Here is a 26,729-nt window from a genome sequence, read left to right on the forward strand (position 1 = left end):
TCCCACGTGGAAGTTTTTTTTTTTCAAATAAAAAACAAAAATAACTTTCTAATAGTATCTCGTGCCTGAAAACCTGCAACCACATTGTCCAGCGAGGGGTAAACACACGTTCAGCGTTCACTGATGCATTATATAAACGCAAATGGCCCATAGTGCAAAATGATCGCCACTGCCAATTCTTCCGCGAGAGTCAAAATGCTTGCTCTTATCTTCTTGCTAGTTGTGCTAATCATGGTTTATCCCCGCTCTGCACAAGCAGGCTCGAGAATAAGAATTCAGAGCTGGAATCTGAGATACGACTCCATGCCGGACGACATCACCGTTGGCGAGACAATCGCGGCTCTGAACAGCACCGTTCCCATTGACACACAGACTACGTATTACTCCAACTACACGGAGCAACCGTGGTCGACGCGCAGGATCGGCGTTAAAAACGAGGTCCTGTTCAACGAGGTCGACTTGTTCACAGTCAATGAGGGCCTCCACAGACAAGTTGAAGACCTCAAGGAGCTCTTGGACATGCCGTACATCGGAGTGGGCCGAGACGACGGGGCACAGGCGGGCGAGTACCAGGCGATTTTCTACAACCCGGACTCAATTGAGCTGCTCTCAAACGACACGTTCTGGCTGAGCAATACGCCGTTTGAGCCTTCAAAGTATCCTGGCGCCGGCTCCTATCGCTCTTGCACGGTTGGCTATTTTCGGACCAAAAAAGGAGGCACCAAATTTGTCGTGATTAACGCGCATCTTGACGACCAGTCGGACGACCAGAGACGGCTGGGCGCAGCGCTGATCAAGTACAGAGCAGCATACGAGCAGGAAACGAAAAATGCCCCAGTGTTCCTGGTCGGAGACTTCAACTCCCAGGTCAGCGGAGAGACCAACGGAGCGTACGAGATCACTACGGGGAAACTGGAGTTCTCTGCTGACGAGCTGAATTCGACCTTTGTCTCCAAATACAGCCATGTGGACACAGGCTTCGAGTTTTTGGATCTGATCGAGCAGACTCCTGTTGAAAACAGACTTGGCAACCTTGCTACCTTCACTGGTTTCAAAAACAACGCCGACTCGTTCAGCAGGATCGACTTCCAATTTGGCGGCAACTCGGGCAGCTGGGAAGCCGTCCGGTACAAGGTTGGCGACAATTGGTACGACGACTCTTATTATCTCTCGGACCACCGACCTGTTATCAGTGACATATTTTTGGGGTAAAAAAATACAACAAAATATACTCGAATTAAATTTCGGGCGCGGTAGCAATTAACAATGTATGAAAGGCACAACATTTCTTTCCTCTAATGTTTTCCAGATTTCTTCTCAGACCAGGCCCAATTACGTCAAGTTTTGTTTCCAAGGCCGCGCCTAGGATCAGGCTCATGTCCAGCCAGCTGGGCAGACCAATGGCCAGGCCGCTGGCGCCCAAACTGGGTGTCTCGCTAGGCGTGCTCGGTATCTCTAGCTACTGGCTCTATCACAACCAAATCAGGAACGAGGTGGCATTTGGCGACCAAAAACGGCTCCAGCTCGAAACCACCGCCCAGAACATCGCCCAGAAACCCCAATACGACAAGTCTTTCGAGGGAAAACTTGACTACCAGGAGCTGTCTATTGGATCCATGTGTGGGCTAGTCTGCGGCATGGTGGTGGGCAAGCTGAGCTCCATATTTGTGTTTCTATCACTCAGTTTCTATCTTGGCGTCCAGTTCCTCAATTCGAGAGGAATCGTCTCCATTCCTTGGACTCGCTACATTAAAATGGGCTCCCATTTAATCGACGTCAGGCAGATGATTTTCGAAAAGCCAAGCTTCAACATCACTTTCATCCTCACATTCCTGCTAGCAGCCTACTATATCTGATAACAGCTCCCCTTTATACATAGATTATCAAATGCTCATTTCTTCAAGATCGTAATGACGTCCTCGTCCTCCAGCACGTGGTTCAGCCCCACGTACTGCGGCTGGTGCTTCACGCTGGTGCCAAATACCAAGGCAGTCCGGAAATCGTCAACCAGAGACTTGTGGATCTTGTTACAGAAATCCTCTACCGTGCACTTGCCGGCCCGAAGCACAACCGGATCGCTGAAGTCTGGCAGCTTGCCCTTTGGTTTGGTGTAGACTCGCACAAGCTGAAGTCTGTCCCACATCATTTCCAGCAGCTCGTCCAAGTTCCAGCCGCTTCCAGACGAGATAGGAACGGCGTTGGGGATTCTGTAGAGCAGGTCCAGCTCCTCGATGGAGAACGAGTCGATCTTGTTCAGCACGTAGATGGCCGGGATGTATCTTCTGTTTTTGGCCTCGATGACGTCGATCAGGTCGTCGACGGTGGCATCGCAACGGAACTGCACGTCGCACGAGTTCATTCTGTACTCCTGCAACACTGCCTTGATCTCGTCGTGGTCGATCTTGGTCAATGGTACGGTGCTTGTGATATTGATTCCTCCCTTCTCCTTCTTCTTGAGCAGGATATCTGGTGGCGACTGGTTCAAACGGATACCAAAACCTTCCAGCTCGCTCTCTATGATTTTTTTATGCTGCAAAGGCTTGTTCACGTCCAGCACTATGAAAATGAGGTCACAAGAACGCGCCACCGCAATAACCTGTTTACCTCTACCACGGCCGTCCTTGGCACCTTCGATGATACCAGGAAGATCCAACATCTGGATCTTGGCTCCCTTGTATCTAATGACACCAGGGACCGTGGTAAGCGTGGTAAATTCGTATGCTGCTGCCTCTGAGTGTGTTCCTGTGAGTTTCGATAGTAGAGTACTTTTTCCGACAGACGGAAACCCAATGAATCCTATGGTTTCTCCCGTTTTCTTGACGTCGAACCCTGGTCCTCCTCCTCCTCCGCCCGAGTTGGCGTCCTTCAACAGCTCGTTCTTGAGCTTGGCGAGCTTGGCCTTCAGCATACCCAAGTGCTTCTCGGTGGCCTTGTTTTTCTGCGTTCTGGCCATCTCCTCCTCGATGGCCTTGATTTTCTCGACTGTGGTCATGGTGAACAAAGATGGTGGATATAATAATTTTTTTGCAAAATTATTGGCGACGCGACGGTGTGGTCTGTGGTGTCTCTTGAAAATTTTTTAGCCCTTTTGTAAAGTTAAAGTGTCATTCTAAACTAAACGCTTGTGATACAGGACCTTATCCCCCTGTATTGTACTATCACTGATCCGCAACCTGCAGTTCACCGTGTAAATTTTGCAGAGGCAAACGGATGAGCATACAGCTTTACAGAATTGCGCCTCTCGTATGTTCCGACAGATCTGATCTAGTCAAATACATTCATTAAACAGACACAACAAACAACACCATCAAAATGGCGAAGAAGGGAAAGAAGAGTCAAAAGGCTGGAGACTATTTGGACGAAGAGCTTGAGGCAGAAATGCCACAAGCCGAAGAAATAGGCTCGGCTTCATCCCCGGCCGAGACAGCAGAACCTAGCAGGGAGGCAACTCCAGCGGCAGCTGAAGATTTTGCCGACGATTTCCTATCCAACTTGAAGCGTGCCAAGAACAAGAAACAGGCCAAGGCCAAGCAGGAGGAAGAAGAGAAGGCCCAGGCTCCACAGCAAAAGGGCCCTATCATTAAGAGTAAGAAGGAGAAAGAGAGAGAAAAGAAGGAGAAGGAGAAATTGAGAAAGAAACAGCTCGCCGAGAGAAAGAAGGCCCAGGCTCCGAAGGATGATTCCAAGGAGACCACACCAGCGCCTGGCTCTGAAGGTTCAGAGCCTGCCAAGGAGGAAGCGGCCTCGAAAGAAGAGGAGAACAAGGCTGCTGCCAACAAGGGTGCCAAAAAGGCCAAAAAGATGGCTGCTGGTATTGCGGCTCTCAAGAAACAGATGGAGCTCAGAAAACAGGCCGAGGAGGAGCAGAGACGTTTGGAAGAGGAAGAGAGACTGAGAGAGGAGGAAGAGCAGAAACGTCTTGAGGAGGAGGAGAAGGCCAAGGAGGAAGCCAAGAGATTGAAGAAAGAGAAGGATAAGGCCAAGAGGGAACAGCTCAAGAAAGAGGGCAAGTACCTGACCAAGAAACAGAAACAGGAGAAACAGTTGCAGGAGAGAAGAAGACAGCAGTTGCTCCAGGCCAGCAATATTATTGTTCCGGGCGTTATGAACCAGTCTGCCGAGCCAGTCAAGCCGAAGAAGGTTGTTTATGGTTCCAAGAAGAAGCCTTCGAAGAAGCAGCAAGAGGAGGATGAGGCTGCCCAGGCCGCTCAAGCCAAGGCGGTTTCTCAGACTGTCGAAGAAAAGACTACCGAAGAAGACGAGGAGGAAGAGGAATTGGTCGACGACTGGGAGAAAATGGCCCTCGATGACGACGAGGACGTGGCTGCCGACTGGGAGGCTGCTCTGGACGAGGAAGAAGAGAACGAGGACGAAGAGACCGAGAAAGAGTCATCGCAAGAGCCGCAAGCACAGAAAGAGCAGACAAGCGTTTCGGAGACGAATGTGGAGGCTACCAAACAGAGTTCTCCTGCTCCAGAGAAGAATGGCAAGCTTAACAATGAGTCGAATTTGCGCTCTCCTATCTGCTGTATTCTGGGTCACGTGGATACCGGTAAAACCAAGCTTTTGGACAAAATCAGACAGACCAACGTTCAAGGAGGCGAAGCTGGTGGTATCACGCAGCAGATCGGTGCCACATACTTCCCGGTGGAGGCCATCAAGCAGAAGACTGCGGTCATGGCTCCATACGAGAAGATGGTATACGAGGTTCCAGGATTACTGATCATCGATACTCCAGGTCACGAGTCGTTCACAAACCTGAGATCCAGAGGTTCTTCTCTGTGTAACATTGCCATTTTGGTGATCGACATCATGCATGGTTTGGAGCAGCAGACGTTGGAGTCCATCAGGCTTCTGAGAGACAGAAAGGCTCCGTTTGTGGTGGCTCTGAACAAGATCGACAGACTGTACGACTGGAAGGCCATTCCTAACAACTCGTTCCGTGACTCCTTTGCCAAGCAGACCAGGGCCGTGCAACAGGAGTTTGAGACCAGATACACGGCCATCAAGGTTGCGCTGGCCGAACAGGGACTTAACTCGGAGCTCTACTTCCAGAACAACAACCTGTCCAGATACGTTTCGATTGTGCCTACGTCTGCCGTTAGCGGAGAAGGTGTTCCGGACTTGCTGTGGTTGCTTCTGGAGCTGACTCAGAAGAGAATGAGCAAACAGCTCAAGTATCTCACGCATGTGGAGGCCACCATTCTGGAAGTCAAGGTTGTCGAAGGACTCGGAACCACCATTGATGTGGTGCTGTCGAACGGAATTCTGAGAGAAGGAGACCGGATCGTTCTGTGCGGTATGAACGGTCCAATTGTCACGAATATCAGAGCTCTGCTCACGCCTCCGCCGGCCAGAGAGCTGCGTATAAAGTCCGAGTACGTGCACCACAAGGAGGTGAAGGCCGCTTTGGGTGTGAAGATCGCTGCCAACGACCTGGAAAAAGCCGTTGCTGGTTCCAGACTGCTCGTTGTGGGCGAGGACGACGACGAGGACGAGCTTATGGACGAGGTCATGGACGACTTGACGGGATTGCTCGACTCTGTCGACTCCTCTGGAAGAGGTGTCACCGTCCAGGCCTCGACGCTTGGTTCGTTGGAGGCCCTGCTGGACTTCCTCAAGGACATGAAGATCCCGGTGATGTCCATCGGCCTGGGTCCTGTTTATAAAAGAGATGTGATGAAGGCCGCTGCCATGTTGGACAAGGCCAAGGAGTATGCGGTCATGCTCTGTTTCGACGTCAAAATCGACAAGGAGGCTGAACAATACGCCAATGAGCAGGGCGTCACCATCTTCAACGCCGATATTATCTACCATCTGTTCGACTCGTTCACGGCCTATCAGCAGAAACTGCTGGAGGAGAGAAGAAAGGAGAACCAGCAATATGCCATCTACCCATGTGTGCTGAAGACTTTGCAGATCATCAACAAGAGAAACCCAATGATCATTGGTGTGGACGTTGTGGACGGCATGGTGCAAATTGGAACTCCGATTTGTGTGGTGAAGCCAGATCCTGCTACCGGCAGAAACGCTCCGCTACCACTCGGAAAAGTTGTGTCTCTAGAGGTCAACCACCAGTCCAGAGACTCTGTCAGAAAGGGCCAGACCAACGCCGGTGTGGCAATGAGATTGGAGGCTCCTTCGGGACAGCAGCCTACCTGGGGAAGACATGTTGATGAAAAAGATCCTCTGTACTCTTTGATCTCGAGAAAGTCGATTGACACTCTGAAAGACCCAGCATTTAGAGACTCTGTGCCTAGGGAGGACTGGCTGCTGATCAAGAAACTCAAGAATACCTTGGATATCCAGTGAACTACTAGGCCTGCCACGAAGTCTCTGCTGCGTTTATAATACATATTACCCGGATTGAAAATTTTTAGGTGATAAAAAAATTTCAGATATTTTTTTGTATTTTTTCTAATTGTTGATTTAGGACTCCAAAAGGCAGATCATCATGAACATTGCCAAGCCAGTTGGGTCCCAGATAGAGTCGGTCGACTTTGGAGTGCTCACCACCTCCGATGTTCGCAAACTGTCTGCCAAACAGATCACCAATCCCACGGTGTTTGACAATCTAGGACACCCAGTGCCCGGGGGTCTGTACGATCTGAGTCTTGGAGCCTTTCTCAAAAACCTGTGTGCCACGTGCGGACTGGACGACAAGTCCTGTCCGGGCCACCAGGGCCACATCGAGCTGCCGATTCCTGTCTACAACCCTCTGTTTTTCAACCAAATGTACATATTTCTGAGGTCTTCCTGTCTATACTGCCACCATTTCAGACTCAGAGCCACGGAAGTGCACAAGTACGAATGTAAACTGCGACTGATTCAGTACGGGCTACTGCTCGAGGCTCTCGAACTGGACAACATGCGCTCGGACGCCGAATTGAACGAAGACGAGGCCATCGAAGACGACGGTCCAGTTGCCGTCAACAGCAAGTCCGACAAAGACTTGATGGACAAGAGACAGGAGTTTGTTGAAATCCGCATTGCGAAGGCGCTTTCTGAGGGCCGCACCACGGAGAGGGGCGTCATGACTGCTACGGTGGCAGAAGAGAGAAAAGCCGTGATTCACGATTTCTACAAGCACATTCTGAGCAGGCCGAGATGCGACAACTGTGGAATGTACTCGCCGCCTTTTAGAAAAGACGGGTTTTCGAAGATCTTCGAGCTCGGTCTCAAGGACAAGCAGCTGACGAACAACCGAATCAAGGGTCTCAAGAGGCAGGATATGCTGAAGAACGGGTCTAAGGATAAGCAGCCGGAGACAGACCCATACTCGCAGCCCAGAGAGGGCTCGAAATACGTTCTGTCGACGGAGGTGCGCAACATTCTGAGAAAAGTGTTCAAGACGGAGCAGAAAGTGATGGACCTGCTGTTCCACTCCCGGCCGTTGAGCGGGTCGCCTGTTTCCGCAGACATGTTCTTCATCCACGCTCTTGTGGTGCCGCCGACGCGGTTCCGGCTTCCCTCGAAGCTCGGCGACGAGGTTCACGAGAACTCCCAGAACGAGCTGCTGTCTAAGATCCTCACCACGTCTCTGATGATCAGAGACCTGAACGAGCAGTTTTCGGTCCTGAGCAAGGATATCAGTACGGAGGACCGCAAGATCATCTTCAACCGGCTGATGAACGCGTTTGTCACGCTGCAGAACGACGTCAACGGCTTCATCGACTCCACCAAGAACCAGAACCAAAACAGCAACACCGCGCACCCAGGAGTCAAGCAGGCGCTCGAGAAGAAGGAGGGACTGTTCCGGAAGCATATGATGGGCAAACGTGTGAACTACGCGGCGCGATCGGTCATTTCGCCAGACCCAATGATCGAGACCAACGAGATCGGCGTTCCGCCCGTGTTCGCCAAGAAACTCACGTACCCGGAGCCGGTCACCGTCCACAACGTGGCCGAGCTCAGACAGGCCGTCATCAACGGGCCAGACAGATGGCCTGGAGCACTGCAAGTGCAGAACGAGGACGGCAGCCTGGTGTCTCTGGTGGGCATGAGCTTGGAGCAGAGAACGGCCATCGCCAAACAGCTGCTCACCCCGTCCAACGGCTCGGACGTGGTGAACAAAAAAGTCTACAGACACATCAGAAACAACGACGTGGTGATCATGAACAGACAGCCAACTCTACACAAGGCCTCCATGATGGGCCACAAGGTCAGAGTGCTGCCGGGCGAGAAGACGCTGCGGCTGCACTACGCCAACACGGGAGCCTACAACGCCGACTTCGACGGAGACGAGATGAACATGCACTTCCCGCAGAACGAGAACGCGCGTGCCGAGGCTTTCAACCTCGCCAACACCGACTCGCAGTACCTGACGCCGACCGCGGGCTCTCCCGTGAGAGGACTCATCCAGGACCACATCTCTGCCGGCGTCTGGCTCACCAGCAAGGACTCCTTCTTCACCAGGGACAAGTACCAGCAGCTGGTGTACGGGTGTATCCGCCCGGAGGACGGGCACTCGACCGGGTCGCGGCTCGTGACGGTTGCGCCTGCCGTGCTGAAGCCGGAGCCGCTGTGGACGGGCAAGCAGGTGATCACGACGATCCTGCTCAACATCAAGCCGCAGGAGCTGCCGGGGATCAATCTCCGGTCGAAGAACAAGATCAAGAACGAGTACTGGGGCGACGGTTCTCGCGAGAACGAGGTGCTTTTCCAGAACGGCGAGCTCCTGTGCGGGATCCTGGACAAGTCGCAGTACGGCGCGTCGCAGTACGGGTTTATCCACTCGCTGCACGAGGTTTACGGCCCGACGGTGGCAGGAAAGGCGCTCTCTGTGCTGGGCCGACTGTTCACGAACTACAACATGATGATGGGGCTGACTTGTGGTATGGACGACCTGAAGCTGACGGAGGACGGAAACCAGTGGAGAAGAAGCCTGTTGGAGGAGAGCTCGGACATTGGCCGTGTTGCGGCTGCCGAGGTGACGAATCTCGACCGCGACGTCAAGGTGGACGACCCGGAGTTTTTGAGACGGATGGAGGAGATATTGCGCGACGACGGCAAGCTGGCCATTCTGGACGCGGTCGCGCAGTCCAAGGTCAACGCCGTCACGTCGAAGGTGGTGTCGCAGTGTGTGCCGGCAGGAACGATGAAGAAGTTCCCTGCGAACGCGATGCAGACGATGGCTCTGTCGGGGGCCAAGGGCTCGAACGTGAACGTGTCGCAGATCATGTGTCTTCTGGGCCAGCAGGCTCTGGAGGGCCGCCGAGTGCCGGTGATGGTGTCGGGCAAGACGTTGCCGTGCTTCAAGCCGTTCGAGACCGACGTGCGGGCTGGTGGCTACATCAAGAATCGGTTCTACTCGGGCATCCGTCCGCAGGAGTACTATTTCCACTGCATGGCCGGCAGAGAGGGTCTGATCGACACGGCTGTCAAGACGGCCAACTCGGGCTACTTGCAGCGTTGTTTGACCAAACAGCTGGAGGGCGTGCACGTTTCGTACGACAACACGATCAGAAACGCCGACGGCACGCTGATCCAGTTCCTGTACGGCGGCGACTCGATCGACGTCACCAAGGAGTCGTACATGCACCAGTTCAAGTTTTTCCTGGAGAACTACAACTCGCTGCTGCAGAAATACAGTCCGTCGTCGATCGACAACTTGGACACCGAGACAGCGGTGTCGTACAACAAGAAGTTCCGCAAGCAGCTCAAGAAACAGGCCGCGCTGCCGCACTACGCACAGAGCCTCAAGTACGACCCGACGGTGTCGGTGTACAACCCAAGCAAGTATCTGGGCTCTGTTTCGGACAAATTCGAGGACGAGCTCGACAAGTTCATCGAGGAGAACCAGCACCTGTTTGTTTCGGGCAAAGAGGCCAAGACGAGGGGCGGGCTGACGCAGAAGAAGTTCAAGGCGCTGATGCAGCTCAAGTACATGCGGTCGCTCGTGAACCCGGGCGAGGCCGTGGGCATTGTTGCGTCGCAGTCGATCGGCGAGCCGTCGACGCAGATGACGCTCAACACGTTCCACTTTGCGGGCCACGGCGCCGCAAACGTGACGCTGGGTATCCCGCGTTTGCGAGAGATCGTGATGACGGCGTCGGCGTCGATCAAGACGCCGCAGATGACGCTGCCGATCCTCGACGACGTCGACGACGCGGCCGCCGACGCGTTCTGCAAGTCGATCACCAAGATCCGGTTCTCCGAGTTCATCAGCGGCGTGTCTGTGGTGGAGACGACGGGCAGCACGGGCGCGCAGGCGGCGCGCTCGTACGAGATCAACATGCGCTTCTTCGACTGCGCCGACTACACGCAGGAGTACGACGTCACCAAGGAGGAGCTGGAGCACGTGATCAAGACGAAGTTCATCCAGGCGCTCGAGACGGCCATCATCAAGGAGGTGAAGAAACAGAAGAAGGCCTCGAGCGAGTCGCTGCCGGCCGTCGGCAAGGCCGTGGCGCGTTCGCAGACCGAGCTCGGCGCGCAGACGGCGGCCGTTGTCGACGAGGACGCCGACGACGAAAAGCTCAAGAGCAACACGAAGCAGGCCGTTTCGTACGACGGCCCCGACGACGAGGAGGTCGAGACGATGCGCCGTGCAGAGAAGTCCGACGACGAGTCGCTGCTTGACGACAGCTCGTCCGGGTCCGAGTCCGAGTCCGACGACGACGACGACAAAATGGACGTCGACGTGGCCAAGTCCAACCTCATCAAGGAAAACATGTCCAAGGCTGCTCGCGAGAGACAGCAGGAGGTGATCATCAACCACAACTTTGTGAGCCAGTTCAACTACGACGACGAGCACGGCTCGTGGTGCGACTTCAAGCTCGAGCTCAGCGCCGACACGCAGAAACTGCTCATGGTGAACATCATCGAGGCCGTGTGCAAGGCTGTGGTGGTGCGCGAGGTGAGCGGCATCGGCAGATGTCTGCATCCAGAAGACGAGCAGGGCAGGCGTATTCTGGTCACCGAAGGTGTCAATTTCGGCGCCATGTGGGAGCACGACGCGTTCATCAACGTCAACGACATCCGTTCCAACGACATTGCTGCCGTGCTACGCACCTACGGTGTCGAGGCCGCCAGAAACACCATTGTCAACGAGGTCAACAACGTGTTTGGACGGTACGCCATCTCTGTGTCGTCCAGACACCTCGACCTGATCGCCGACTACATGACCAGAGAGGGCACGTACCTTGCGTTCAACAGACAGGGCATCGACTCGTCCACGTCGTCCTTCACCAAGATGTCGTACGAGACGACGTGCCAGTTCCTGACCAAGGCCGTCCTGGACAACGACCGCGAGGAGCTGCAGTCGCCGTCCGCGCGGATCGTCATCGGAAAGCTCAACAACGTCGGAACCGGCAGTTTCGACGTGATGGCTAAAATGCCAGTTGCATGAAAATTCTGCCACACACAATTCTGTGTAGAAAAATAATTAGACAAATTTTTGAATAAATAAACATTACCTTAATTCATGTTCGGCTCCACCACCCAGCCCAATGGGTTCAGCTTTGGCAGCACGTCGAAACCCAACATTTTTGGGAACTCGCAGAGCACGGGGCAGACCACGAGCAATGCTCTGTTTGCCGGGCAGCAGACCCAGCCAGCCCAGCCGTCCTCGAGCCCCTATGGAGTCAACATCGCGTCGGCGTCGGCACAGGAATCTGAGATGCCGCAGGCGTTGACGTCGCGCGCCCCAAACACAGACACCCAGCTGAAACGCAGGAGGTCGGCGTCCTCGCTAGCGTCGCACGAGACGAAAAAACACGCCTCGTCGCTGTCGTTTCTGGGCCGTCTCTCAAAACCGTTTTCGGGCACTCTCAAGTACCCAATGGAGACCGTGACGGGCATTTTCACGTCGGACAAGGTGCACGAGGCCAAGAGACCCAAAGTGGATCCGGTTTCATTTTCAGAGGACTCTGTTTCGTTACCCAAGTCCGATTTCAGAAAGCTGGTAATCCGAAACCCCAGAGGAACGCACAAAAACTACTACGAGATCAACCCGGACGAGGTGCTTCTTGGCAAGGAAACAGCAAGATCGAACGGTTTTATGCGTGTTGTGTCCAACTTCAAGCCTTCATTTCTCAGACAAGAAGATAAGCTGCTGAAATCGCCTGTGCCAGCCGAACAGGATGTCAGCTCCTCAAACATTCCCGACGGCTACTGGTGCTCGCCTTCAATTGAGGAACTCTCTAAAATGACACAGCAGGACCTGATGCATGTGCAGAATTTCACCGTTGGATGCAAAGGATTTGGCCAGGTCTCGTTCTCGTATCCTGTCGACTTGTCGGCATTCCACAGCAGACTGGATCAGATTTTGGGTGTGCACGTTGTCTTCAGACCAAGAATAGTGCAAGTGTATCCTGACGGAACAGACAAGCCGTCGCCCGGAAATGGTATGAACGTGCCAGCCGTGATAAGTCTGGAAAAATGCTATCCTTTCGATAAGGCGACCAAGACGCGAATTACCGATCCTTCTGCTCCCGAAGTCTCTGCACATATCAATCGACTGAAAAGTACCCCAGGAATGGCGTTCGTCAACTACGACCCAATCACAGGAACATACACTTTCAGGGTCGACCATTTCAGTATATGGGGACTGGTTGACGAGGACGAAGACGATCCCCAGCTTGTCCAGCGTTTCAGAAAACAATTAGAGAGCGAGAATGAGCGCGAGAAACGCAAGGAGACGGGAAAGAAAGAGGCGTTTAAACGCATTTCCTCATATACAGGCGATCTGGAGGCTGTTCCCGGCGGATGGACTGCAGAGCCAGAAGACGCAAACATGGAAGACAGCATAGAACTCGGCCAGGAGGACTACATTCAGGTAGACGCACCGGAGCCAGACGATGACCTCAGCGACATGGAAGACGAGGCTCTTCCTGAAGACCCCGTTTTCGACGATCTGGTGCATGTGCGCGCATACGAGCCAGAGCTGGAGGAAATCGATATGATGGTTCTCAAGAAAGAGGCCAAGTTCGAAACTAGCGATAGCTGGAGCCAGCAGCTGGAGCTGGCTTCCGGGTTTGAGTCTGTCTTCAGCAACGAGTATGACTACTCGAAAAAAATGGACGTGTCTGCTAAAAGTGTGAACGAGCTATTTTTCAACAGAGACTCGCACAAACGCAAGAAAGTGGAAATGAAGCCAGTGCACTCTGAGGATTTGCAGACGCTGAAAAGTGTGCTGGCGGGCGAAATGCGCCAGATGAAAGTCATAGCAAGAGAAAACTCATATCCGCTGATCAAGCCTGACGAAGACGTTTCACTACACTCCATTCTCAACATCTACAGGAACTCGAGCGAGTACAAATTCTGGGATCTGATTGCGCGCCTCTTCGATGACAGATACTGCGAGTCGTTCCTGGGACAAGCTGAGTTGGATGCGTATGCAGGAAAACCACAGCTGAGAAAAACATTCATTGACCTTCAACGCCGCGAGCTGTTGATTGACTGGTTGCACGATCACAGCTTGCCAGAAATCAGCAAGCTGCTGGAAGCTTCAAAATCAGATGCTCTTGCGAGAACATACTTGCACATATGCTCCGGTGACATAGCAAAGGCGGTGATGACAGCGATCGAGTCGTCGAACAACCATCTGTCTGTTATTCTGACACTTATAGACTCGAACGATCCTACAGTTAGAAGACTATCAAGAGCGCAGCTAAAAGAATGGGAGTCCACCTCTACACTCCAGTACATCCCCGCTCCAGTGCTGAAAGTTTACAAGCTTTTGGCAGGATACACACTGTCGAACGACATTGTGCCGCATCTGAAAGGGCTTTCGTGGCCGACCGTTCTTTTGATGCAACTGAAATACGGAGACACAAACCGCAGCATCAGAGAACTGGTTACCGACGTTATTGATCACGAGTCAAAGCTATGGGTTGCCCCAAGTGCGCAAGACAAGTATTACCTCGCGTTCAAGCTTCTGAAGTCGCCGTCTTCCGTTGTTGTCCACTACGACAACGAGACACAGTTCCTGCTGTTCAAGAAGCTGAACAGTGTTTTGAACTTGCCAGATATTGACAACGTGGTTCTCCAATTAAGCCAGAAACTCGCCTCACAGGAATACTACGAAGAGGCCTTGTTTGTTTTGGAGCATTTGAGTGACGATGCGCTCTGCGAGTCCGAGATCTCGAGCCTGATCAAACTGAACATTGACTCGTTCAGATTCCTGGATAACGACATGAGACTGGACACTTTGCACCAGACCTACAGACTTCCAAAGTCTATTCTTCACCAGGCCAGATCCAGGAGATTTGAAAAGGATGGAGATTCCGTGAGGGCCGTCTGGGCGCTCGTTGAGGCAGGATCGATGGACGAGGCCCACAAACTGGCCTTGAGCGACGTGGCTCCGGAATTTGTGATTGCCAACGCCAATCTCGATGAACTGGAGAAGCTGCTTGTCAGGTTTAAAACCTTGTCTGACTGGGTGATTGGTGCTCAGATATACTACGAATATATCCAGCTCAAGAAGAACAGCGACGAGAACGCTGTCAAGAATCACACCAAAAAGCTGCTCAACGGACTGGTTCTTCTACGCGAGTCAAATCCCAAGGCAAGAATCGCAAAGACCTTGATGTACAGAGAGGTGATTCGTCTCATATTCGACTTGTCGCTCGACTACAACGAGCAGCAGCTACTGAGCCTGGATCTTCCGTCGAGCGAGATGAATTACTTGAGAAGCAGATTGCCTGCTAAATAGATAAATAACGATAGATGCAATTGATTAATTAATTTTCGGATTCAATCTCGTCCCTAAGCGCGTCGACGACATCGAGAATGGCCTCGCAAGCCGGCGAGTCCGGGTATAGATCCAGAAAGCTTTCTCCTGAGTCGCAGCTTTTTCCAATACGGGGGTCCAGAGGAACACTGCCCAGGAACTTGAGTCCCATCTCCTTGGCAAGCCGTTCTCCGCCTCCCGTGGTCGGCTTAAAAATCTTGGACTCACCACCGCAATTCGGACACACAAACCCAGACATGTTTTCCACGATTCCCAGAACTTTCACGCCAGCCTTACGACAAAAATCGATCTCTTTGCGAACATCCAATAATGCAACTTCTTGCGGCGTAGTAACAATTAACGCCCCGTCTATTCCAGCGTCTTTCATGTAGTTCGTGACAGACAAGTGTTCATCGGAGGTTCCTGGAGGCGTGTCAATAACGAGGTAATCGAGCTGGCCCCAGTCCACGTCCTTGAGGAACTGTTTTATCAGACCATTTTTTTTCGCACCTCTCCAGATGATGGCGGAATCCTCCTTCGGGAGCAGAAATTGTATAGACATCATTCCGAGATTGTCACTAATGTACACGGGGGACCATCCCGAGTTGGAGGCGTGGATGGACTCATTTTCGCAACCAAGCATTTTGGGGAGGGACGGTCCGCAAATGTCCAAATCCATGGCACCTATTTCTAGTCCTGGATCGGCAGCAAGTGCCCACGAAAGCATCGAGGTGAAAGTCGATTTCCCCACCCCTCCTTTTCCAGAAAGCACCAGTACCTTGTGGTTTATGTTTGCAAGACGTTTATTTATCAAGGGCAAATCTGGATCCGGTCCTTTGGGCAAAGACTCACAAATCTCCTTGTTAGCGCACCCAGCGCAGGCATCCGACTTTCCAGCATTCTCACTCTCAGGACCAGGACAATGTTCGGGCTCCGGAGTGGGGAGATGAGTGTTAGTCAGACGTTGGTGCGTTGCGGTCAACATCTTGAAAGATAAATATGATTTTTTTATGTTAGATTAGTAATTTATCTTTAGGATAGACATGAGGCGGTGCACCGTGGCTAGTTGGCAAAACGCGTACAAAACGAAAATTGCAAGGAAAAAAACTCCCTGTTGCAATTTCATGGCCGAAGTACCTCCCAGCTCTAGCGTTGACGCCTCTTCGGAGAACACGCCGGCTCCTCCATTGGCACCCCCAACGCCGATAACGTATAGCTACCAGCCGTTGTCGCCGCAAGCAAAGAAAGCGAAGTATTTCGCCGAGGGTGACAAGAAACCTTTTAATGTGCAGGAAACAGCTACAAGATTCAGGTATTTACTGGGACTAACTGGCCTGTTTCAGCATTTTCTGCAATCAAAGGCTTCTAGCGACCCCAAATTTGCTGAAGTTTGGAAATTGCTGCAACAGGATAAGACAGACACAAACAGATCTGGTCAGGATCACAGACACCGAAAGACTGAAAAGGAGGAGGATGCAGAGCTCCTGAAAGACGAGGACTTGTTGTCGGACAATTTTGAGTTCACCGAGAGCCCCTCATATATCAATGGAACACTTAGACCGTACCAAATACAGGGACTCAATTGGCTGATCTCGCTCAATCAAAACAACCTTTCGGGAATCTTGGCGGACGAAATGGGTTTGGGAAAAACGCTGCAAACAATCGCGTTTCTTGGTTATCTTCGATACATCAAGGGTATAGCGGGACCGCATCTGGTGATTGTTCCAAAGTCGACGCTGGAGAATTGGCAAAGAGAGTTCGCTAAATGGACTCCCCAGGTGGAAACATTGGTTCTAACCGGAGATCAGCAACAGAGAAACGAAATTATCAAAGAGAACCTGATGACGTGCAGGTTTGACGTTGTTATATCCTCGTACGAGATAGTCATTAGAGAAAAGACGGCATTAAAGAAGTTTGCATGGGAGTACATTGTGGTTGACGAGGCCCATCGCTTAAAGAACGAAGACTCGCTTTTGTCTCAAATCATCAGAACCTTCCACTCAAGAAATAGACTGCTCATCACCGGTACCCCTTTACAGAATAATTTACACGAGCTCTGGGCTTTGCTCAACTTTCTGCTTCCGGACGTTTTCGCAGACTCAGAGACGTTCGACGACTGGTTTTCCTCAGGCGACTCAGAAAACAAGGACGAAACAATTGTTAATCAACTGCATAAAGTTTTGCAGCCTTTCCTATTGAGAAGAATAAAGTCAGACGTCGAGAAAAACTTGCTACCAAAAAAAGAGCTCAACGTGTATGTTGGGATGACAGAGATGCAGAAGAAGTGGTACCAAAAGCTTCTAGAGAGAGACATAGACGCCGTTAATGGTGCGAATGGAAAACGCGAGTCGAAGACCAGACTGCTCAACATAGTCATGCAACTGAGAAAGTGCTGCAACCACCCGTATCTATTCGAAGGAGCGGAGCCAGGCCCTCCATACACAACAGACGAGCACCTGATTTACAACTCGCAGAAGATGAAGGTACTGGATAAGATGCTCAAACGGTTCAAGGAGCAAGGTTCCCGTGTGCTGATCTTCTCGCAGATGAGTAGAATGCTGGACATTTTGGAAGATTACTGCTCATTCAGAGGATATGAGTACTGTCGTATTGATGGACAAACCGACCATGTTGATAGAATCCGGGCCATTGACGAGTACTCTGCTCCTGACTCCAAGAAGTTTGTTTTCCTGCTCACCACAAGAGCTGGTGGACTCGGTATCAACCTGACGTCTGCGGACATTGTCTTTCTGTATGACTCTGACTGGAATCCGCAGGCGGATCTGCAAGCTATGGATCGTGCTCATCGTATTGGACAGACGAAGCAAGTCAGGGTGTTTAGATTCGTGACCCAAAAAGCCATTGAGGAAAAGGTGTTGGAGAGGGCCTCTCAGAAACTGAGATTAGATCAACTAGTCATCCAGCAAGGTAGACAGATGAACGTTCAGCAGGATAAGACGAAGGCCAACTCCAAGGATGAGTTGTTAAACATGATCCAATACGGTGCTGCCGATGTACTGGGCCAGAACCTTGAGAGTTCCAAAGAAGAAGAAAAAGAACAGTTGGATGATGATGAGATAGAAATGATTTTGATGGAGTCAGAGAAGAAAACACAAGAGTTAAACAACAAGTATTCGAAGCTTGGACTCGATGACTTACAGAATTTCGCTACAGCGTCGGACTCTTTGTATGAGTGGGATGGTAAGACGTTCCAGAAAAAGGACCCAGCGGTGGCGGGGCCTCTTGGAAACGTCTACACATGGATCAACCCTTCAAAGAGAGAGCGGAAGGAGAATTACTCCATCGACAACTATTATAGAGATGTTCTCAACCCAGGCCACCGGTCTGGCTCTGCTCAGCCTCAATTTCCGGGCGTCAAGCCACTCAAACAAACTCCGATTTACGACCATCAATTTTTCCCGGCACAATTATGGGAGCTGTACGATCTGGAGCGCAATTATTACAAGAGAAAGACAAAACAAGCAGCCGAGTTGGCTAAGGGTCCCGGCACGGCTGAGCAGCGCAAGCTGAACCAGCAGCTTGAGCAGCTCGAGATAGATCATTCGAGAGCACTAACCGATGAAGAAGAGCAGCTGAAGCAGGAGCTACTTACTCAAGGATTCCACAACTGGAGCAGGCGCGACTTCTACCAGTTCATCTCTTTGAACGTCAAGTACGGTCGCACAGCCATTTCTTCAATAGCTGCCGAGTTTGAGGACAAAACTTACGAAGATGTCAAGGAATATGCGCAGGCGTTCTGGGACAACATTGCAAGTATCGAGGGCTACGAAAGGTATGTTGGCCAGATCGAGGCTGGCGAGGAGAAGATCAGAAAGGTGAAAATCCAGAAAGAGGCTCTGCGTCGGAAAATGGCCGAGACTAGCTGCCCGTTACTGGAACTCACGCTCAAGTTCCCTCCGTCGTCATCTCTCTCGTCGTCAAAGAGAGTTTTCAGCGAAGCAGAAGATCGGTACCTGCTAGTGCAACTTTACCGACTGGGTCTCGACACTGAGGACATATACGAGCGCATTCTGGAGCAAATCAGGCTGAGCCCGATGTTTGAGTTTGATTTCTTTTTCCAGAGCCGAAATGCCACCGAGATCAACCGGAGATGTGCGACACTGCTGGGCTGTGTCGTGAAGGAATACGAGCGCAGCATTCCCAGCAAGCGAGAGCCGACAGCAAAGGTTGCGGGCTCGGCGGCCAAAAAGTCCCGAAGAAAATAGAGAACCCCTGCGGAAGCAAGCCCCAAGAAAATACGAGTTTGTATTCGGCGAAAAAATAGACGTTAAATGTCATACGTATGTCCAGGCTGTGAAATAAATATTCTAGAGCCGAGCAACGTTATTACTAAAACGGCTATACCATGGACACCTCGCACCAGAAGTCCCGTTTTCATGAAGACATATAAAAGCGACAAAAATTGCAGTCTGGGGGTCATTCACATAATGTCAAAGTTTTACGAATTCACCGTTGCCGACAATAAGGGAAAGGAGTTCCCGTTTGAGAACCTCAAGGGCCAGGTTGTGCTTGTGGTGAACACTGCCTCCAAGTGTGGGTTCACCAAGCAGTACAAAGAGCTGGAAGAAATTTACCAGAAGTACAAGGACCAAGGGTTTGTTGTGATTGCTTTCCCATGCAACCAGTTTGGACACCAGGAACCAGGCACAGACGACCAGATCGTGGAGTTCTGCAGCAGAAACTACGGAGTGGACTTCCCGCTGATGAAGAAGGTCGATGTGAACGGCCCTAATGCAAGCCCAGTGTTTGAGTGGCTGAAGCGCGAAAAGCCAGGTTTACTAGGGTTCAAGGGAATCAAGTGGAACTTTGAGAAGTTCCTGATCGACAGAAACGGAAATGTGGTTCGCAGATACTCTTCCGTGAAGACCCCGTCAAAAATTGCTGCAGACATCGAGAGCCTGCTCAACGAACCAAAAAGCGCGCCTTAAGTGTACCCGGTATACTAAATAATAATAATAATCTTTTATATGGCCAGCCCCAAGTACGATTACTACACGATCTATAATCAAGCGTCGGGCGTGGTAAGCAGATGACCCATCTTCTCAACTTTCGTACGCAGGTAGCCTTCCACTTCTTTGGACTTGATTCCGGCATCTTCCTGCTGCCACGCAAGCGGAATCATAGGAATCCGTTTCACCACCTTGACAGACCTGTTTTTGCCCTCAACGGCAACTATTTTATCGGGATTATTAGTGAGAAGCTGGATCTCGACCAGTCCCAAGTCGAGCAGAATAGCGGTAGCCAGCGAGAAACTTCTTTTGTCGGCAGGGTGTCGCAGCATCAGGTTGGCCTGGACGGTGTCTGCTCCGAGGTCTTGCAGATTGTAAGCCTTCAATTTTTCTCCCAAGCCTATACCACGGCCCTCCTGCCGTAGGTAGACAATACAGCCGTGGCCATTCGCGCCCATCAAACGGCCAGCCTCGTCAAACTGTTCGCCACAGTCGCATCTGGCCGACCAGGCGGTCTCTCCTGTGTAGCATTCTGAGTGGATCCGGACTAACACCGGCTCGTTAAGCTTGGTTTCGTTGACCATGTTTCCATCCTCGTCGAATTCGAGCTCGATTCCAAGCACATCGTCTCTGTCCGCGATGTCTCTGCCAGGCCGAAGCTTGCCGACATACGCTCCTCTGGTCATTCTGTCATGCTGTGTCTCGCCCGCCCGCCGCTTGAACAGCGACTTCGATCGGATATCTTCGCCAAAGACGATGGCTAGATGTTCCTTGTTGTCGACGTTGTTGGAGTACAAATGCAGAAATATCTCAGGTCCCTGGGTAGTTGGAATCCTGGCGCGAGCCACGCACTCCACCAGGGGTAGGGTTTCGGGAAGTTGGTCTCTCTCGAGCTTGTGACCTTGTATTCCGTTACCGGTCATCGATATCGCCTTGCTGGGCGATACAGTGGGAGATATCAGAGGCATATCTTGGAAAACATCTTGGGCGTCCATTATTGGGTATGTGTCGGGTAAATTCAGCGTTTGTGGATCACTTTGCTGGCCCGATATTCTCTGGGTCCTGTATCGAGGGAAGAAAAGTATAGACTGGTGCAAGGCGTAAGAAAATAATTAGACGTAATATATTTGAGACTAGATGCCGTTGACAGAGAAACAACGATGGATCCTCGGGGGGACGCTGGTTTTTGGTGCAATTGCAGTGTATGTGCAATCATCTAAGAACCCGCTGGTCAAACCGAAGCCAGTGATTTGGCCTCCGCAGTCGGCCACAAAAAACAGGATACTCCTTCCCGTGAGAAATAGGTCTGAACTACAGCCATTGGTGCCTTTGCACTCTCCTTTGCTGATGAATTTCGTCTTCAGGGGCGACACCGCATCGAACAAGCAGACAGGCGCTCTGCAAAGAATTTTGACCTACGACATCGACGACAGCAAGCTTGTCAGCATGGTTGATGTGGAGTGCGACGAGCCGGGAAACAAGGGCCTGCTGCTCGACTACCAGGTCACCAAAATTCCGTCCATCGTGTGCCTGAGGAACCAGATCGCCCAAGGAACATTTGTGGACGACAGACTTGTTGACAATCCTGAAGCAGAGGTGGACTACGAGAGGCTGAAGAAATGGGTCGAGTCGCAAGCTGCCGAAAAATAACTATTGCCGTTCCCAGACCTGAATGATTTGGTCGTAGAAACTACACGTCACCATGTTTCCTGCCGTCCAGTCACCTCCGTAGACCATGGAATCGTGGTCGTCTTTGAATTCCTGCTCGACAATGATCGTGTCGCCAGCGGACTTGAGCATCCTGCAACCAGCATACATGGCGCAACACAGAACTCGGCCATCATTGTTCGGCCCGGGAATCAGCCTCCACACCCCTCCGCCAAGGTCTTCTCGCTGCAGAACTCTTGGGGGAACGCCAGGAATCAGATCGCTGGGCGGACTCACACGCAAGTCGAGAGAGTTGAGATGGTCGTCGTAGCTCCCGGTCCATATGGTGTAAGGATGTGCGCTGTTCCAGGACGGTGTGGCCGGCAGCACTGAGACTATTCCTGCGTCGTGTAGGCGGTCTGTTTTCCAGACGGCAACGCCTGCCATTCTGTTGTCATGTGCGATCAGATTTCTATCGTCTCCTCCGGAAAAGACGATGTCCTGCAAGCCGTTGAAACAACCAAAAGTGGAAAACCAGCATTCGAGGTCATGAGTCGTGTCGAAGTCTCTTTGGTTTATTTTGTCACCCAGTGTGACAACAGAACAGACTCCAGTGGTGGTGCTCAACGTGAGCACGTTTTGTTTTGTTGGATGAAAATTGGCCGCTGTTATGAGCGTAGTTTCTTCATATGCCTGATAATCTAAAGTTTGTGTCAAATGCAGATAATCGTCTGTCAGCTTCCATATTTTTAGGTTACCTGTTGAGTGGACGCTGATCAGCCGCGATTCGTCGAATGGGTCGAACTTGAGGTCCAGGATCGCCGATCCCGCTGCGATCTCGTTTACTTTCTGTAGTGTGTTTGTGCACTTCCAAATTTCAATTGTTCCGTATCGCTCGCTGTCTTTCACAAGCTTGTATGTGCCAATGTAGACGACCGTTGGGTCGGACGGGTGAATGCGAAGCGCGCATGGTGGCGACGAGGCCTTGCCGACCAGACGACGAGCCACTGAAGACATGGTTCTCCGGCTGAAAAAAATCAGTGTGTCAAACACGACTTACCAAAATATTTGTTTCGTGTAAACAAAATCACGAACAAATATAAACAAGATGGTAAGTGCAAGAGCGTTGCTAATACTAACATTATAGTCCGATACCAAAGCCTACAAAGACGCGTTTGCTCTCTTCGACAAGAAGGGGACCGGAAAAGTTTCCAGCGAGAACTTGGGCGATCTGCTCAGGGCGGTTGGACAGAACCCTACGCTGCAGGAGATTAGCGAGCTCCAGGAGTCTGTTCCGTCCGAACTGAGCTACGAGCAGTTCCTCAACGTGGTCAACAGAGAGGGCGGTTTCAAGAAGGCCGGTCAGCCAGAAGACTACATCAAAGCGTTCCAGATTTTCGATAAGAACCTGACAGGATTCATTGGTGTTGGAGAACTCAAATACATCCTGACGTCGGTGGGCGAGAAATTGAACGAGAGCGAGGTCGACGAGCTGCTCAAGGGCGTCAATGTCACGGACGAACAGACGGTTGACTACGTTGAATTCGTCAAGAGCATCCTTGCTCAATAGGCTTTCATATAATTTTGTTATCGATTTATACCTATATTACAATCGTCACGTCAGTATGGGCAGGAAGCTGGCGATTATCATCATCGGGATCCCGAAAACATCCCGTTTAAGCGTCCATATGCTGGACGTGCGAATGCTTTCACCCTCGGGCGTGAGCAGTGTGCATTCTGTCATCGTGGCGCCGCGAAAGTCGCCAAACGCGATCTTGGAAAAGAGCTGGAAATACTCGACACACGATTTGTCGTCCATGATCTCGACGGCAAAAGTCGACTTCCCCAGTAGCTGCTCTTTGCTCCATCCGGTCAGCACGCAGAACTCGTCTCCAACGTACGCGATCTGCGACGTACGCCGCCAAACGAGTGTCGGAGTTCCTGAGATCGATATGTACGCGTCGTACTCGAGCAGCGTCCGCTGGAAGCACTGCTCGGCGAAGATAAGGTCGTCTCCCTTCAAATGGATCATCCCGGCGATGAAAGAGGGTCTGTACTCCGACATGGACTTGGACATGGACACCAGGTGTTTTTTATCGAATCGTTTTCGTAGATATAGGTTGAGGTCGTGGTAGGGCTGAACGTAGTTGAAAGGGGCCGTTATTTTGGAATAGATCTCGGAAGGTTCCTTGAACTGCAGTCCACAGGGGGTGTTGGCGAGCTGGTGCTCCTCTGGCTGAGGCACCGCGACAGAGAAAGAGATGGCCGACTGCTGGTTGCGCTCGTTGAATTGCATGGGGTTAAGTTGCCGTGACTGCGAAATCTGCTTCACCACCTGCGGAAACGTCATGTGGGCCCCTATAAAATACTGGTTGGTCATCGGGTCGCACTGAGGTGTTATGTTCTGCATTTTGTACATGTTTATCTGGTTGGTGTCGGGCACAAACATGTGGCGATTCTGGTACATGGGGTTCTGGAAGTTGACGCTGTCGTTGGTGTCCTCGGAGGCGGAATTGCTGACGGCAGGGCTGAAGAATTGGCTGGACTGCTGGTTGTCCGGGCTCACAAAATCCTGATTAATTATGTTGCCCAATGTCGCGTACTCCATGTCTGCCGCCGACGACATAAACGGTCTGCGCTTCTCCGGCATCGTGGGTGGCAGCTCCGACCCGGACGTCTCGCCAGTAAGATACTTTTTCGTTTTTCGCGGGGCATCCATGCACGTTTCGGCCGTGCCCTTGCTTATACACCGTGCACACGGACGCCCGTCGTCGCACGTCACGTGGGCCTTCCGGCAATGGTTGCACGCTCTAGACACTTTCTTCCTGACATTGCGTCTTCTCTTGGGTGGCGACGTGCTCATTTTAGATCAAATACATGACAATAACAATTCGGAGGTACGACGTAAATTTTATCCTATTTATCATGGGAAACATCCTTGCACGGCCTCTGGCTCGGAGTAGCCAGCTACCGCGGGTGAGAGCTAGTCGTCCGGGAATATTCCGCTACACTGTGGTCATGAGTCGGTCTTGCTTGCTGAATCAGGCTGACAGTATTCGTATCAGAGTCAATTGCGGCTACGACCAGATTTTGGTAGCTCGGAACATACCTAATGAAGTGTTGGTGATCTCTCGGATAGCTCACCAGCAAACAAGGTTCTGACAACTATCGGTCCCTCTGGCTCTAAATAGTTGTCCAGCAAAAGGACTGAGCCTATCAGAGCCATCAAAAAATGTCTGTCTGTCTCTTCTGTACTGGCACTGGCTGAAACAGAACCACGAGGCCGCCAGTCGTGGACTTTTCACCCCACAGTGACTCGATCACTGGACGTCAACAGCACCGTGCAATTTGAGGAAAGCCAAACACACTGCCTCTGTAATTGTCTTTCATCAAATCCAGCTAAGAAACTTCTCAAGTTACCTCTCTCCCAGAGGTCCATTTGATTTTGGAAGCTAGATCACATCACCAGATCCAAGGTAGCTTGGAACGGCCCTCCAGCTCCATTATTATCCTAGTACAATCAACACTCTGATACCATAATCCTACTACGTGTTTCGTCCACCCACAGTCTTTATCTGTTTTTCTGCACTAGCGACTTTGGCTCCCGTGGTTGCGGTTGCACACTCAGTGCCTTTTAGAGCTGTGCATCGCAACGAGCACTTGGCAAGCTGCACATTGTTCTGTTTGATGGTTCATCACGTATTCCCTTGGTGATCCTAATGCGAGCCATGTCGTGCTGCGGATCATCGCCTGAACGTTTTTTGCCATTTTTCTCCACTGTGTAAAGCCGGAGCACGTGCTAGGACGTCGTGCCTGAGCATCTGCAGAGTCTGTAGCTGTTCAGCAGGACGTCTGAGCATTGACTTGAATCCACATGGGGCCAGATCGGATCTCACTTCCATTGGCTCCAGACTTCTGTGTCTCTAACGCAAGCTATTCGTACAGTGTGTCGTCTGCGTGGGGCGTGTGGGGGTATGTTTTTTTTACGGCGCTGGCTACCCAGCCATCTGGTGAATTCACCTGCTACCGTGGTCCAGATGGCAAAGCGCAGAGCCTCGTCGTGGGGAGCTTGGCTGAGAAGTACGCCGTAGAGCTTCCAATTACTCAGTCCAGCATTTTCCTGTTTGAAAGCGTAGAAAGCTGTTGGGTCGTCGCCGTAAACCGATAGAGAAGTGCTCCCTTCAAAGACGGGCCAACAACTCCTTCGCTGGAACGAGAGAAAAAGAACTCGCTCAATAAGTGATGAGAAACTCTACTATAATATGCCATGGAGCCGCTCAGCTTAGACAAAAACATGTTCCGATCAAATTTATGCCTCCATCATTTGGAGTTCTTTTCGAGAGACATATTTTAAATCATTTCGAAAATTTTTAATCCATGTCTCTCACAGATAAATTTGCCAACCTGAAAGTGGCTCAGGACCTTTCGACCGAGGAGCTTGCCTTGCGCGATCAATGGGTGACTCTCAGCAGCCGTATTGAGGAGAACTTGACCCAGCTCAACGACTCCCTTAGATCAAAAACCTACATTGTTGGTTTGAAACCATCCGAGGCAGACACCGCCGTTTTCGAGCACGTTTTCCCACTCGCACAAAAGTGGACCTCCGTGGAGGACCTGGCCAAGTACAGACACATTGTCAGATGGATCGATCTGATCCAGAACCAGATCGGCGTTGAAAACAAGCTCAAGATCGATCACTCTGTTGAATTGCCAAGAGAGGTCAAGGAAAAGAAGAAGAAGGACGCCAAGGACTCGAAAGACGAGCAGAAGAGCAAAGCAACAGATCAACCAAAGGAGCAGCCAAAGAAAGGAAAGCCGACCGACGAGGCTTCTCTTGCTGCTGCCAAAGCTGCTAAAGAGGCCAAGAAGGCCGCTAAGGCCAAAGCTAAGGCCGAGGCCGATGCTGCCAAGTCTGCTGCCGCCGCTCCAAACCCTTCGATGGTGGACTTCAGAGTCGGATTCATCGAGAAGGCCATCAAGCACCCTGACGCCGACGCCCTGTACGTCTCTACGATCCACATGGGCGACGAGGAGGGCCCTAGAACCGTTTGTTCTGGTCTGGTGAAATACTATCCTCTGGAGGCCATGCAGCAGAGATACGTGGTGGTGATTGCCAACTTGAAGCCGGTCACAATGAGAGGAATCAAGTCGTCTGCGATGGTTCTGTGTGCTTCTGAGGGCGAGACCGTGGAGTTCATTAACCCACCAGAGGGCGCCAAGGCTGGAGACAAGGTTTTCTTCGAAGGATTCGACGGCACTCCAGAAAAGCAGCTCAACCCTAAAAAGAAGATCTTCGAGCAGGTGCAACCTAACTTCAGCACCAACGACAAGCTTGAAGTCATTTACAAGCAAGAAGGAAAGCCGGACGCCAGATTGGTCACCAAGGACGGTAAGGTCTGTAAGGCTGCCTCTCTTGTTGGTGCTACCGTGAGATAAAT

At 51.5% G+C, this 26,729-nt stretch overlaps 14 protein-coding genes across 14 annotated transcripts; 9 read left to right on the forward strand and 5 right to left on the reverse strand.

The window, feature by feature from the left end:
• Positions 1–159: 159 nt before the first annotated feature.
• Positions 160–1,212, forward strand: KL928_004534 (uncharacterized protein; the record flags this gene model as incomplete). Its single annotated transcript, XM_043205243.1, has 1 exon — positions 160–1,212. The coding sequence occupies one exon, from the start codon at positions 160–162 to the stop codon at positions 1,210–1,212; it is 1,053 nt and encodes a 350-aa protein (XP_043058026.1).
• Positions 1,213–1,298: 86 nt separating this feature from the next.
• On the forward strand, positions 1,299–1,856 carry KL928_004535 (uncharacterized protein; the record flags this gene model as incomplete). Its single annotated transcript, XM_043205244.1, has 1 exon — positions 1,299–1,856. The coding sequence occupies one exon, from the start codon at positions 1,299–1,301 to the stop codon at positions 1,854–1,856; it is 558 nt and encodes a 185-aa protein (XP_043058027.1).
• Positions 1,857–1,891: 35 nt separating this feature from the next.
• Positions 1,892–2,992, reverse strand: KL928_004536 (uncharacterized protein; the record flags this gene model as incomplete). Its single annotated transcript, XM_043205245.1, has 1 exon — positions 1,892–2,992. One exon carries the CDS (start codon positions 2,990–2,992, stop codon positions 1,892–1,894), a length of 1,101 nt encoding a protein of 366 aa, XP_043058028.1.
• Positions 2,993–3,312: 320 nt separating this feature from the next.
• Positions 3,313–6,312, forward strand: KL928_004537 (uncharacterized protein; the record flags this gene model as incomplete). Its single annotated transcript, XM_043205246.1, has 1 exon — positions 3,313–6,312. The coding sequence occupies one exon, from the start codon at positions 3,313–3,315 to the stop codon at positions 6,310–6,312; it is 3,000 nt and encodes a 999-aa protein (XP_043058029.1).
• A 142-nt stretch (positions 6,313–6,454) lies between these two features.
• On the forward strand, positions 6,455–11,350 carry KL928_004538 (uncharacterized protein; the record flags this gene model as incomplete). Its single annotated transcript, XM_043205247.1, has 1 exon — positions 6,455–11,350. The coding sequence occupies one exon, from the start codon at positions 6,455–6,457 to the stop codon at positions 11,348–11,350; it is 4,896 nt and encodes a 1,631-aa protein (XP_043058030.1).
• A 75-nt stretch (positions 11,351–11,425) lies between these two features.
• On the forward strand, positions 11,426–14,656 carry KL928_004539 (uncharacterized protein; the record flags this gene model as incomplete). Its single annotated transcript, XM_043205248.1, has 1 exon — positions 11,426–14,656. The coding sequence occupies one exon, from the start codon at positions 11,426–11,428 to the stop codon at positions 14,654–14,656; it is 3,231 nt and encodes a 1,076-aa protein (XP_043058031.1).
• A 28-nt stretch (positions 14,657–14,684) lies between these two features.
• Positions 14,685–15,659, reverse strand: KL928_004540 (uncharacterized protein; the record flags this gene model as incomplete). Its single annotated transcript, XM_043205250.1, has 1 exon — positions 14,685–15,659. One exon carries the CDS (start codon positions 15,657–15,659, stop codon positions 14,685–14,687), a length of 975 nt encoding a protein of 324 aa, XP_043058032.1.
• A 139-nt stretch (positions 15,660–15,798) lies between these two features.
• Positions 15,799–18,900, forward strand: KL928_004541 (uncharacterized protein; the record flags this gene model as incomplete). Its single annotated transcript, XM_043205251.1, has 1 exon — positions 15,799–18,900. One exon carries the CDS (start codon positions 15,799–15,801, stop codon positions 18,898–18,900), a length of 3,102 nt encoding a protein of 1,033 aa, XP_043058033.1.
• A 222-nt stretch (positions 18,901–19,122) lies between these two features.
• On the forward strand, positions 19,123–19,623 carry KL928_004542 (uncharacterized protein; the record flags this gene model as incomplete). The annotated part of the gene is made up of 1 exon (XM_043205252.1): positions 19,123–19,623. One exon carries the CDS (start codon positions 19,123–19,125, stop codon positions 19,621–19,623), a length of 501 nt encoding a protein of 166 aa, XP_043058034.1.
• Positions 19,624–19,700: 77 nt separating this feature from the next.
• KL928_004543 (uncharacterized protein) lies at positions 19,701–20,639 on the reverse strand (the record flags this gene model as incomplete). The annotated part of the gene is made up of 1 exon (XM_043205253.1): positions 19,701–20,639. The coding sequence occupies one exon, from the start codon at positions 20,637–20,639 to the stop codon at positions 19,701–19,703; it is 939 nt and encodes a 312-aa protein (XP_043058035.1).
• A 655-nt stretch (positions 20,640–21,294) lies between these two features.
• Positions 21,295–22,308, reverse strand: KL928_004544 (uncharacterized protein; the record flags this gene model as incomplete). The annotated part of the gene is made up of 1 exon (XM_043205254.1): positions 21,295–22,308. The coding sequence occupies one exon, from the start codon at positions 22,306–22,308 to the stop codon at positions 21,295–21,297; it is 1,014 nt and encodes a 337-aa protein (XP_043058036.1).
• A 91-nt stretch (positions 22,309–22,399) lies between these two features.
• Positions 22,400–22,861, forward strand: KL928_004545 (uncharacterized protein; the record flags this gene model as incomplete). Its single annotated transcript, XM_043205255.1, has 2 exons — positions 22,400–22,416; positions 22,531–22,861. 2 exons carry the CDS (start codon positions 22,400–22,402, stop codon positions 22,859–22,861), a joined length of 348 nt encoding a protein of 115 aa, XP_043058037.1.
• Positions 22,862–22,906: 45 nt separating this feature from the next.
• Positions 22,907–24,154, reverse strand: KL928_004546 (uncharacterized protein; the record flags this gene model as incomplete). Its single annotated transcript, XM_043205256.1, has 1 exon — positions 22,907–24,154. The coding sequence occupies one exon, from the start codon at positions 24,152–24,154 to the stop codon at positions 22,907–22,909; it is 1,248 nt and encodes a 415-aa protein (XP_043058038.1).
• A 1,514-nt stretch (positions 24,155–25,668) lies between these two features.
• Positions 25,669–26,727, forward strand: KL928_004547 (uncharacterized protein; the record flags this gene model as incomplete). Its single annotated transcript, XM_043205257.1, has 1 exon — positions 25,669–26,727. The coding sequence occupies one exon, from the start codon at positions 25,669–25,671 to the stop codon at positions 26,725–26,727; it is 1,059 nt and encodes a 352-aa protein (XP_043058039.1).
• Between the last annotated feature and the right edge of the window lie 2 nt (positions 26,728–26,729).

This window comes from Ogataea angusta (genome assembly GCF_019207475.1).
Source record: "Ogataea angusta isolate 61-244 chromosome Unknown 61-244_NODE_10_length_428612_cov_89.696788, whole genome shotgun sequence".
In the NCBI taxonomy this organism is placed as follows: Eukaryota; Fungi; Ascomycota; class Pichiomycetes; order Pichiales; family Pichiaceae; genus Ogataea; species Ogataea angusta.